Genomic DNA, 14,025 nt, shown 5'->3' on the forward strand with positions numbered 1-14,025 from the left:
CATTATCAACAGTTTTCTGGTCTCGTTACACAAATATTTCATACTGCACTTAGCCCTCGATTTACACGGCATTCGAATTGCACGATTTCAATTTATACGGCACTTTCGGGGAATCAATCGCGTAAATCGAGGGTTAAGTATTATTATTTCCTTATAAATGTGATAAGTAATCAACTACTCACCAGCTGCTTGGACGTTTAGTATCACCCATTCACGATCGTTTCCTACTTTGAACGTATCTTCCGCTTTGTTCATCCAGTAGGTCACGTTGACAGTATTGAAATTTGGGTTGCTTTTGCTGGCCCACGTGATGGGAACCCACCATGTCATATTTGTTGGCGTGCGTTTTAAATTTCTCAGAAGAAAACGTTTCTGGCGTACAGTGGCTACGCCATTTTTGATGTCTACCAACAGAACCGGATATCCTGCTTGCTCCGTCCAAGTAGTCATGATCTCATCCACCGGTGCAACGAGTTGTTGATCCCGCCGATTCAATTCATTTTGAAACTCGGTCCACAGATTCTCAGGCCGTGCCACTTTCTTCTCTTTGCTGAAGTAGATATACGACTATGTTACTTGTTCTTGAAAAGACATATGAATGGCTCACTTGCCAAATGGATTAACTCCACTGTCTGAATTTTTTACGATCTTATCGTTAAAACGCTTCATTGACTTCTGACTTTTTATATTAAAGATAAATTCTCTTCTTATTAGCTGTGATACCACGAAATAAAAATTCTGTTGCCTATACAAAACTTGCAGTAATAATGAAACTTACTTCGGAGATATACTATTTTATAGATTTTACATATTCTTTAGATTAAAGCTACACATTTAAAGGGATAGTTCGAAAATCATTATATTGCTATTGCATCACTTCTCTCCACTTTTTGTTTTATGGAGTTAATCGATTTGGTAAGTGAGTCATTCATATATTGGATTGATGCAAAAGTTTTGACTTCGTTTTTATAAGAAATAGACAGATTTAGTTTGTAAAATATAAGATTCCTAATAATGTAGAAACCGAGTCGAAACAACATTACTATTTACTAATGTAAATCGTTGTATTTTATAAATTTACAGATGCCATAAATACATCATGACAGTAATTAAAATCTGTTTATTACATACTCTTATTCATTGCCAATTGTCTCTCAGCATTCAGATACAGCGAGAATCGAGACAACGAATGAAAAAGACTGTTCAGTAAATATACACGTCTCTACTTGTATGATATTGATATGTAAACATATTATAAAAGAATATGCAGTTTCAACAGATGATAAAGAAGAGGTTTGACAACTCAGACTGGGTAAAAATAATTTTAAAGTTTTGTTACCACAATGTCGTGAAATGATAAGCAAAGCAAATAGGATACAACGAACTCTGTAGCAATTCAATGTTTGTGTACGGATAAAAATGATATAAGACTATGTGTACATAGTATATGATGAACAAACATGAATCTGCCAACGCAATCCGAAAGAAAGAATTATACTATCCTATTTATAAACCTTATAAATGGAAATGAAGATATTTAACCCTTAACTTTCTGCACTCGGAAATCTCTCACTAGGATCATTCGACATTTCCCAGTGAGACATAAACGACATTATTTGAAATGATCTAGTCAGAAAACACAGTAAATTAAGAAACAAAGTTATTTTATACAAATATCTCACGTACCGACGCATTATACGAAACTTAATGTTATATATATATATATATAACACTTTGTAGTTTTCTTATATCGAATCGAATGGTGATTGAGAGCCACCTCTCGAGTACAAAGGATTAAGTAATAACAACAGCAGACTTTTCTTTCACTATTCATACCTTTTTTTTTGACTAATTACTTTGACTTTTGAGTACTTTATGCTGTTTATATTATGTACGTAGTAATAGGATCTAAAATATGATTTCAAATAGAAAACGTCTGCATGCACTACGTGATGAGTAGATTGCGAATTTTTATGCACTCATAAGAAATTTGAATAAATATTTGTTAGGAATACCCCTTTTCCATTATAATTCTATTTTTTAAATTATTTTCTTAAAAATTTTTATTTGCTTGAAGATACCCAGTGCAGTGAATATAGTATGTGGTTTAATTACTTCAACGTTTTTTATAAATATTTGTTAGGAACAGCTAGTTTCTATTATAATTCTACTTTTATAATTACTTTCTTAACAAATTTGAATTTGTTTAAAGATATCTAGTGCAGTGAATATAATAAGTGATTTAATTACTTGTTTTTTAGGTAGTTTTGCAATCCTGCCTCGAACAAATCGTTACCGAAAATAAGGCTCATCATTCTAACGACACTTGCTCCTTTGTTATACGTGATAGTGTCACCGGTTTCACCTATCTGCGAATGAGTAAGGACGTTTCGTGTCATTGGCTTCGATGATTCAAGACCATCTGCTGCGAGAGCAGTCTGATGTTGCTCCACAATGAACTGTTTCTCCATGTTCCATGTTTTTTCAATCTGCCAAATAAATGATAACTCATTCTTTTTCTCATTTTTATATAAAATCATATATCTCATTTTCATATCTAATTATAATTCGCTAACATTAGGGTTTTACTTTTATATGTTCACTTTTATTCAAATGACAAACAACCAGTAAGTGTTATAATCAAACGCTCAGAATAATAGTAGTCTAACTCATATTTTTGGGTTTTCGAGGAATAAAGGCTTTTGTGACATGTTCTTGGATTAATTAAAAACTAGTATTACTGTTACTAATATTAATAATTAATACAGTCTATAACGTTACAATATTAATATTTAATTCATTGTTAATATTATAAATCCGAGTAAGTTAAAAACAGTGGAATCAATTACTCCTTTAGATAACATTCAAAAAGTGAACATGTACTGTTTCGTTTTAAAGAAACGAGAAAATTACCTGTGCAGTGCCAAAGTATTGAAAATACCTGGCGAATGCTTCGCTCAGCCACAAATATCCCCACCACTCGGGCGTAACTTGATTTCCAAACCACATGTGGGTCAATTCGTGGACAATTACCGATGCGACGCTCTGTTTGGAAGCATCGGATGACATGCTCTGATCATACAACATTCTGGATTCTCGGTAAGTGATCAGTCCCCAGTTTTCCATTGCACCGGCCGAAAAATCAGGCACTGCCGCCATATCCATTTTCGAAATTTGGTAGTCTTGTTTGAATAACTTGGCTAGATAGTCAAGGGATTTTGGACCAATCTCTATCGCATATCGTGCTTGATCTATAGCGTTCGGTCTGGCCCAAACATTGAAGGTTCCCACTCCCAAGGGACGGAAGTCTGAAATTATGAACGCCACCAGGTACGTGGACATGGGAATGCTTTGTTCGAATTCGTGAAAAGTTTTATCGCCTCTGTAACAGTGAATTGGAAATCAGTTGAGTGCACCGTATGTAAAAACATTCGAAGTTGTTACATGAAAATAAATGTGTAACATATTCATCGTATGAACTCATTGATTAAAAATTAATTAAGTACATTATACTTAATAGTATTCGAAGTTGTTATATAAAAATAATGTATTGTATAAAACATTATAATATATTGTACTGTATAATGTATTTACTGTATAAACAAAATCGGGTAACGCTGGCTTTGTGATACTTAGAGAACTGAACTGATTAGAAATATGCGAGGAAAGGATGGTAACTATTGATGAATATTGAGATGATAATTAACACTATTTTCTCTGTTTTTTGTAGACGCATATTTCACTAAGAGGTAATTTGGGTGGCTCAGAATAATAGTGGTTTAACTCTTGTTTACGAGTTTTCGAGAAATAAAGGTTTTATGAAATGTTCTTGGATTAATTAAAGACTAAAGTCACAGTTACTAATATTAATAATTAATACTATCTATAATATTATAATGTTAATATTTAATTAATCAAACAGCAATTCATGAACATTTTTCTTTCTCGAGAAGTTAGAAACAGTACTTGGGTCACTATTATTTTCACTCACCCGTTTAACAAAGTCTAGTAAAGAATTTCATATAATCTATTAAATACATACACTGTTAAATTGTAATAGAAGGAATCGAAAACCGAATTGAGAAAAATTGATTGAACTTAGAAAATAACTGTTAACTCTTGGCACTCGAAAGTTTTTCGCTCCTAATATTCTATATTTTCTGATGAGATATAGACGATCTTCGTTAAAGTTAATGAGCTAATCGACCTAAGTTAATGAGAAAACATTCATAAATCAAGGAACAATGTTATTTTATTTGAATATTTCATATACTGATGCAAGATGTGAAGCTTAGTATTATATATAAGACTTCATAATTCTGTTATATCAAATCGAATAGTGATTGAGGGGTCACTGATCGAGTGCAAAGTGTTAATCAATCTAATATTATAGTTTGCTCAGATGTATGTCTTCTCGAGCAATATAATTTACAGATTTAGCGTGCACATTTGCAAACTTACACATGTGTACTTATATAAATCATCACTGATGTTTCCTTTTTAAATAAAAAAGAAAGAAATAAGGAAAAAGAATTACAAAAAAACTACAGTTTACTTACTCCAGCGTGGATCCTACTAACGGCATATTACTCAAGCAATTATAACCCGACGGCTGTAAAATCCTGATTATAAACGACGCTTTGAAGCTCGGTTCGTCAAAGCATGGAAAAGCGTGTCTTGCGTGCGTTGTTTGGAATTGCGTTGCAGCGAGCCATCTATAAAGATTATAATATTTCAAATGTCTTCATGACCAACGCCATTTCTTGGCTGGTGATGGTGAATATAGAATGAAATTTTTATTATTTGAACCTTTTTCAGATCTTCATCGAAAGATGCATTAAGTGATATACAGGGTGTACAGTAACAGATGGGAGAGAATTTAATCGTTGCTATTTCATGATAGTACAGAGTGTGTCGCCTAATTGTACCACCTTAAATTAATCATTTCAATTGTTTGTTACATGAAAATACGTTTCTAATATCTGAAAGTTTTATAATATCTATATATGCGTATGATGAATTAGTTTTTTGTTGGTATATTATTTTATCGAGATATAAATATCATGATTGAAGATTCTTATCTTCAAATTAATTATTCATGACAAATGACAAGAAATTATTGGTAATGAACTACTTATTTGAATCAAAAGAATGGTAACAAATTTTTATTTGGATAAAAAAAGTGGTAACAAATTATTCATTTTATCTTGAAAAAGGTCTTACTTTGAAGTAAAAAAATTGGTATGATATATCTATATAACCTTCAAAATTTTTCTTGTGTGTTGCCATATGCAAATGTAAAATTTCAAAGTTTGATTAAAAAATGTAAATATTTTTATTTTATCGTACCATTGCTTCAGTTTTCATGCAATATTCTTTCTTGAAGAATTTAGAAACCATGTTATTTGAATCATGCTTCGACGTTACTGTTCTAAGTTAAAATAAATAAATATTTGCTTTTCGAGTTATGAACACGAGAGAAAGTTGAAAAACCTTAGGTTTAATATAATTAGTACTTATATTCAATTATTCATCAATTTCATTGAATATAGCATTACCTAATACGTCCATCTGAGTCAATATACGAGCTTTTGTAGAATCCAATCATATCATCCCTTAACTTTCCTTCATAAGTGAAGCTGATATTTACATGTGATCCTCTTTGTAAAACAGTGTCTACCACCATCGTGTATTTTTCTGTTGTAGGATCGTAAGTTGTATTCGGTAGTACAAGTATGGATCCTGTACTATTCGATACAGACCATCTTGTAATGTCGATATCCCCGCGGTGGAGTACTATGGTATCTGTGTCTTCTTGTACCAAAACTTCGATGATTACAACTCCTTCGAACCGGAAATCATCTTTCAAATACGGCATCAGTAAAATGTCGTAGTTAACAGGAATGATTGTTTTAGGTAGTCGAATGTCGACAACGTCATTGTCTCCCTCATGTTTCTCTACAGAATAAAGATAGGATATTAATCAGAAATTAATATAAACCATTTACATAGTTTTCTTAAATTTTATCCACATTATTTCGTAGAATATGGAATTTTATAGTCCATTTACAGGTGAAAATTATACATTGAAAATATGTTTTTCAGAACTATTTTTGTGAAGAAATTATTTACAATTCTCTGCAATAGGACTTTAAATGCGATGAATTTTTTAAAGAAATTATGATTAACTAAATGAAATAAAATTTTTAATAGTTAAAATTAATGTAATAAACCTAATGGCATAAGTTTTGAATAATTAAAATGAATATAATGAACTGAAATAATCTAATAAACCTTAATTTATGTAGTTTATTCATGAAATGGTGTATAAAGTACTTCACAATGTGAAACTGTCGAAACTTATTAATATTAGTGATTTAAATGTTTACGTTTGTCATATAGAAACGTAAATTTTCATTTTTCATTTTATACGGAAATCACAACTTTTATTTTTAAATTTCTTAATTTCTCTGTTTCAATTCAAATATAAAACATTGAAAGTTCCAATGCAATTGAGTAAAATTTGTTTAAGATGATCCAGAATTATATTGGCTACAAAATTTGATATTCAAACAAGTATTTAAATGAAATTTTAATAGAGAGACTATTCGTTCCGTGAAAAGTTTAGAAAAGCAAATCCATGAAACTGTTTTTCATGTTAAGCATTTTTCAATTCTTTAAATTTGTTAAGTAAATGTTATGTATAATCATTTATAATTACCTGTAGTTTGTTGGGCACTGGCACTCTTCACGTAACATCCAATGCAGGTTAAAGTAAGGAAAATAATTAAATGTTCAATTCGATAGAAATTCATGGTAGTTCGTTAATGTCCTTTCCGTTTGCTGGAAGTGAGTAAATAAGAAAAAAGTAAACAAATTATTAAAAATGGAAGAGACTGCAACTTATAAAAATAATATTTAAAAATTTCAAATAGAAGCACGTGGTAAATAAACAGTGACAATTAAAAAATGGTAATAACCAAATGATTTTAATAAACCGAACGATTATGTAAATACTTAAGGGTTTCATTCAAACGTTTTATTATCATCATGTCTAATCTACCTCCAGTAATAATACTTTAAAGGTAAAATCCATTTTATCCATTTTAATGTTCTAGGTTATATTAATAATTACAGAATTTTATGATTTGAGTTTTATAATGAACAGTAATGAAAACTTTATCAAATATTACCGTTATTATCTGAAAATTCATCAATACGGTATCTATAAATGATAAACGTACCTTCTTAATACCTGGAAATTTGTGAAACTACAATTATTTCAAGTATAAGGTACTTCAGTTTTATCATTTGAAATTATCTTTTGCAAATATGTGCGAGCGTGTGCGTGTGTTACAAATTATGCATTACAAGATATATTCCAAAAATAAGTATGTTAATTTGATAGATAATTTCTCAGTAGAAATCACGTTTTCGCGACATTAATTGTTAGCACTCGATTAAGGGGAATCTTGCACTCGTGACTGCGATAATACAGTTGTCAACAAACTTTATTTTATCATTTATAGTTCAGCTGTCGTCAAACTGGGTAAATCACCCATGTTTTCGAAATAATTAAACTCGTGTGTACAGATACAGTGTAATCGAATCAGACGTACAGCATCTTTATCAATTTAGAATATCACAGCTTTCATTTTCTGATTAAAGACGAACCCTATTGCAATATTTTTAAAATTTAAACCTATATCTTCCTTTATATACATCGTACCATCTCTTCGTTATACGTAAAACAGGCAAATTTCATGAAAAAAGAGGTAGGTTCCAATTTTAAAAAAATACCATCAAAATTCGTTGCCTAATTATAAACATCATTTCCTTAAAAATAAATGCGAGCTTACACCCAACAACATTGAAAATAAATCGAGTGCTAAGGGTTAAACTATCTGCCATTCGTGAAAATATTTGAAAGTTCACCTGTGCACAGGAAGTTCCATAAGAACTCTATTGAAATCACCAACAGACGTTTCATGGGCATCTAACACAGACCAGCACCATTATAAGTCAAAATTGATAGACTGACTTCGAGTGACATAGAGATACGTATTCACCGATTTATATGCATCGCTAACGATGTGTAACGATAAGAAGCGTATAAATACTTTGACCCCATTATCACTGTGCAACTAACGAGGGAGCAGTATTACTGGATATCGTCATTAACACTGTCGATTCATGGAGAGTCATTGAAATTTGGTTTCAATGAATTCTTCTCCATCCGATTGGTATCGATAAAATCTGTATCGTTAATTTCAAATATCAATTGTACCATACTTCAGCAAATTCTGTTTTGGTGATTCCAATCTCGTCAAATTTCACAGATTTCAACAAATTCTCTATTGGTGATTTCAGTATTATCACTTTTATCAATTTTTACCTTGTTCTGTGTCGGTGATTTAAATTTTATGTATTTTTGTAATTAGACTTTTATTATCGTTCTTCTGTTTCGCATCCATTGTTGAAGTAAATATTATATTCCAAAGAGCAGTTTGTATATGTAAGGTATAAATTAGGATATCCTCGAGAGTGAGAGTAAAAATTAATAGATATTAATAAATATTTGCGATTACATATTTGTCAAAAAACTATTAAATATAATATACTAAAGGGGTTTCACCATATCTAAACTATGTCAGGACGGACAATGGAATTGAGTAAATGGTTTTCTTTACATGAAAATAAATTCTGTAAGAAGTTGCAAATATTTTAACGTGCTTGATAATTAATTATGGATTAATTCTACTACTTGAAGGTATCAACAGATATGTTGTCAATGAAGATTTAAAGTTAATTTTCTCCAAAGCAAAGCGTGAAATCATACAATTTTATTATGTGTATTTCGTTAAATTATTCTTGCATGTAATTGTTTATTGTTTGAAGTATTTTTTTCTTCTTTTTTACGAAATATAATCATTTATTTATTTATTATTTTTATTAATTTATTCATTTACTATATTTCTTGTTTATTTTTAGAATAGTTTGACCTGTTCAGATACTCATCCTGACACATTCGATTTCATATGTAAATACACTACTTCTTGAAAACTTGGTATGAATTATTTCATGAAAAAAGATCATGAATTTGGTAAAGGGAGAAGTAGTATTACTTCAATCTCATTCAAATTTTTTTCGTCGAAGGTAATAGAATAAATAAAAATCTCTCATACTGCTACTAAAGATAAGAGATGTTGAACTCCATTACTTTTCAATTCATTTTCTCTCACAAACCATGAGTATTAGAAGTATTTCCAAATTTGTTATCGATAGTGTAAAAAATACCAGAAATTATTCGTAGACTTTTCAAGAAAAGTCAAATGTATCGCAGTCTCGTATCACTGTTGTTTCAAAAGAATCAAAGGAATTTGAAAACAGTAATAATGCGATTACCATTCTACAGGAGATACGTATTGTTAGAATATATAGAGTGAAATTATTTTGTCAAAAGTTTCATTTTACAGATAACAGTCTTCAAAGTGAATGGATTAATAGATATCAACGACAAAATTGAAGGTTCTAGTAAAAAAACAGCACGTAAAAGATGGGATTAACAGATAAAATAATCCACTCTGCTATTTGTGGGCATCTGAAGTAGTTGGTAGAAGTCGCCGTAATTTGATAAAAGAGGGTACTAAGAAATAGTGGCTGCTATTCCTTTTTTATGTATGAACCGAAGTGAAACATTTTATAATAGACTGGTCAGAGAAGGCAGTGAGAAAATGAAAAACTTCGGAGAAGTCCTAAAGGTATCTTCCATGGAAAGAAGATTTTTGCAAGTATAATTAAAATTATTGCAAATATAAAATATAAATATGTTTTTAATATAAATTGAACGAATATTGGTTAAGTAAGAAAAGATTATTAATTGGGATTTGGAGCAATACACACGTCAGTGAGACAAATTTGAATACCTCGTTAGCCTAGGCAGATATTTCGAGAGAATCAGGTTTGTTGTAATGCGACAACTTACCAATTTCATCTTTAAACAGAGACTTAATGTTTTTGGAGATATTTAAAAACGATCAAGTGGCGTAACAACCAACTACAGTAGTAACGATGTTGTCTATTAGCGTGTTGATAGTATCTACGATAATACAGGTAAATCCTACTACGTGTTGAATTTCATATATCTTTATCTCATGATATAAGTTTTAGGAAAAACACAATATCGATGAAAAGTATCGTTCTTTCCATTATCGTAAATGGTCTTTGGACAAATAATATTTTTATAGAAACTGTTCGTCGATCTTCCGTTAATAAAAATTATCTCCTTTTAAGAAAAAGTAAAATAATGTAATTTCGTATTGAACATAGTAAAAAATTAATATTTTGTAGAAAATACAGCCTTAATATTGCTTAACATTTCGATGAAGCCAATTAATACTTTTATAATAATTAATACTTTTTATCGTGGAAATTGTCGAATTGGAAAGAATTTATTTATTAAAAAGTTGCGCAACAAATATAATACGTACATACAATGAATCATATCACAAAACCAAGTAGAAAATGAAAAAAGCAGCTTTTACACGTAAAACTTCTTTCATGACAGTCGCATTATTAACATTAGCTATTTATCCTGCCCACTTATCGCTTACATTCCCCACTTTTTAACTAAATTCGAACTGTGTAACACTAAATCAATTTTCGTCTCCAAGTTCGTCAAAAACCAAAAGTTGCACAAATTGTATTACGTCTTTTTTCATTTACCAAATATACACCTATTAATCATAAAACACTCGATACACCACTTCAGCAAGTATCCAATTAATTTCGTGTTTCAAGTGATCCCATATTAACAATAAATTACCAGTCGAGTCAGAATGACCCATTCCTTATGTCTTCTTTTTGCAATTACCAAAAAGATAACAGATGTGTGTCTGAGAAATTATTAAAGAAATTGATTTAGCAACACGAAAACTAAATTGGGAATCAATTAAAGTCTCCATAGATGCACTCTCGGACATTGCGTGAAGGAATTTCAAACATTTAATTTAACTGCTCGGTAGTTTTAATGTTAAAAACCAAGACAACATTCAATCCGTATAAAGGAAATTTACAATAACGCGAATCTCGTTCCTTGTAATTGTACAAATGTGCATTTAACAATCATACGACTTACTGCTGGAATTATTTTTAATTATCTCCTCCTACCGTCCACACCACTTCGCCCGCACAGTCACATTCTTCCTAGCAAATGGGCTAGGAACCACCGTTGTACGAAGGATATTCTTCAAAAAAAGATAAAAGTGAAAGCTCCTTAAAATAACAATTCCTGTCACGATTATTTCACTACCACGGACCACTGATCACTGACCTCAATAGAGTGTACGATCGATCGTTATATGATTCGTTTATCGATGTTTGCGCGTATATGTACGAACAAAAAAAAGAAGAAAAGAATATATCAACTATTGTAGTGAGGATTTCTCACGGGAGGTTAACACCCCGATCACGCGCGCTTCGTGCACTAGACGTCTACTCCTCTTTTTGAATGCTTTTAGAGTGCATATAGGATTAGCGTCGTTGATTATCTTATCAGTTGTTTGACTGGCCTCCGCGTTCACCGTATTCTTGTTGTGGGACCGACGTTTTCGATTCTTTATCTACACAAATTTATAAATATTAAGCTTTTTATTCAAAGCCACGGTCGGATGATATCTACGTAGCCGGCGACGTAAATAAATAGATCCACGATTAACGTGTAAGTCTGCGAATTCCTGCGTTTGCATACTTGAATTATAAGTTCCGAACCAATATTGACATTAGCAGTTTTCTTCGCGCTCTTACGATTTAATCATTGTCATTGTTTTACTTTCCCTTTTGTCATTATTACTTGGGTTTGATCTTATTAACGCTAAACGTACCGGCGTTTTATCTACTGATTATATTTTTGCGAAATGAATTATAGGTGATTAAGAGAAAGAAAAACTATAAATACATTTTTTAATTTGGAAGTATCGGTCATTTGACCCGGCGTGATACTTTTAGTGTTAAATTATTGTATAGTTAACATGTTAGGCGTCACGAAAATCTTGACCGTTTTCCGTAGAGTTGTTCTTTTGTAGCAAAGAAAAGCAGAAACAATTAATAATTATTCGGAGTTACAATTCTTGTATTACACCATTGTCAGCTTAGTTACGTTATTAAACGTTTTCATTTGATATCGGTCATCTTGCATGTTACGATTGTTTTGAAGTGATTAAAAAGCGTCGTTCATCAGTGCTCGACACGGCGCTTAACGTGATAATTGGTAGTTTATTTTATATGGTATTGTTTTTATATGTAGCTACAATCATTTTAGGGGATGGTAATATAATGTATGTTCTATGCTTAGGGTTGTTTAGATGATATTGACTTTATTAGTAGCTTTAAACCCTTGCTCTATGAAGGTGTTTTTACGGTAATCATTTATTGAAAAAACAAAGAGTTTGGCACTTATTCTGTACGCCATATTTACTTCAGACGTTAACGATTAATAATAGGAAAGAAATATTTCATTAATATTTTGAAATAAATAATATTTAGGTTTGTTCAATTTTGTCTGGGGTTTTGACGAATGATTTCTTAATGACTTCTCTTAATGTTTTCATAATGATTATTATTTATTATTATTTTATTGTAATTATTTTCAATTTACATTCACTATCCGTTGTTTTATCGCATTCGTGAGTGACGCGTGTAATTGTTCCCTTGTATAGTTGAGATTTCGTAATTTTGTTGCATTGTCGATTAATCGTTTGAAGAATCGCACTGTGACCGTGGTAAATCTAGCACAGACTTCCACATAAGGTATTTTAAATGTAAATTACTGTGTAACGTATGATGTAATTCATCGTTCATTTTTATACAGCTACTAAAGAACAACTTTATTAATTGAATTGAATTTAATATTAATTAAATAGATTGAATAGTGACATATATATATATATATATATATATATATATATATATATATACATATTCGTTCTATATTTATCCTGTTATATTTATACTATTATATTTACACATTCATGTACAGTATTTATCATACATGTATCGCGTTACGTTTATCGTCTTGCGAGAATGACCCAAGAAAACAGCTAGAAGTAGTATGAACTTGAGGAAACAATACAAAGTTGATAAGATAATGCTATATAAAGTAATTAAATTGAAGTGAAACGTATATTTTAAAAAGATAAGATATTTAAATGGCCAGACATACAGAAGCAGGTAAACACAGACAAAACCGGTTTGTAAATTATATATATATAAGCGAAAGAAATAGTAATGACAAAAGAAAAAAGAATATTTGGAATGGAAAATGTGCAGAAAATGAGAATTTAGCAGACGTTTAAAGTCATGTTGCTAAAATTAAGGGAAAAACTGTAGAAGAAGAAGAAAAAAAAATGTACTGAAAGAGAAGATACAACACAAGGAGAGAGCAAGATGAGAAACAAGAAATGTAGAACGAACAAATAGTCACACAAGTGGCAAATAATAATCTACTTCTGTACTGATAGGAAAATCAATATAGTTTTAATTACAGTTATCAGTAATAAAAACAATTGTTCACATCATTGCACAATATATTACTTACACGAGCTAATAGTCCTCAATAATCTCTACATCAATTTAATTGTAAAAACTGTTCGTTTTCTTAGAAACGGTGTTACGCCGAACACGTATTCGCGTTTCTGCTCTTAATCTCATCTGTAAATACTTGATCAAATGAATGAAGGATTGCTTTTAAGTCGAGTAAATACAGATGCCATTGCGGTTGATAATGCAATAAAAGTTTTATGACGAGATTTCTAAAATTAAGAATCATTTCCAGCGATAAGTTTAGCGATTGAATGTACACGACTTATCGAATATGTATAAAATTCTTATAAAATAATCGATTTTTTCAAAGGAAGTTCGGAGGAACTCTTAATTGAAATCTTTTGTATTTTATATTGGGCAATATAGTGGACATCGGAAACGAAATATTCTTTCCCAGAAACACGTTCGCGGCAATTAGAATACTCT

The 14,025-nt window shown here is 30.8% G+C and overlaps 1 protein-coding gene across 3 annotated transcripts in view; it reads right to left on the reverse strand.

Annotated features, from left to right (window-relative positions):
• LOC116432051 (uncharacterized) overlaps window positions 1-11,534 on the reverse strand; it is a 32,056-nt gene extending 20,522 nt beyond the window's left edge. Inside the window, exons 1-8 of one of the 3 annotated variants that reach the window (XM_076371696.1) lie at window positions 11,333-11,534; window positions 11,138-11,246; window positions 6,722-6,843; window positions 5,559-5,958; window positions 4,560-4,715; window positions 2,914-3,382; window positions 2,251-2,489; window positions 183-550 (exon numbers count right to left, since the gene is read on the reverse strand). In XM_076371696.1, the coding sequence (XP_076227811.1) occupies window positions 183-550; window positions 2,251-2,489; window positions 2,914-3,382; window positions 4,560-4,715; window positions 5,559-5,958; window positions 6,722-6,815 (1,726 nt within the window). In that variant the 5' untranslated portion in view covers window positions 6,816-6,843; window positions 11,138-11,246; window positions 11,333-11,534. Of the gene's footprint in view, window positions 1-182; window positions 551-2,250; window positions 2,490-2,913; window positions 3,383-4,559; window positions 4,716-5,558; window positions 5,959-6,721; window positions 6,844-7,244; window positions 7,272-7,935; window positions 8,596-11,137; window positions 11,247-11,332 lie in introns of those variants that run through there. The other 2 variants (XM_076371703.1, XM_076371710.1) reach the window with 2 other exon arrangements.
• Window positions 11,535-14,025: the final 2,491 nt, after the last annotated feature.

This window comes from Nomia melanderi, chromosome 1 (genome assembly GCF_051020985.1).
Source record: "Nomia melanderi isolate GNS246 chromosome 1, iyNomMela1, whole genome shotgun sequence".
Taxonomy (NCBI): Eukaryota; Metazoa; Arthropoda; class Insecta; order Hymenoptera; family Halictidae; genus Nomia; species Nomia melanderi.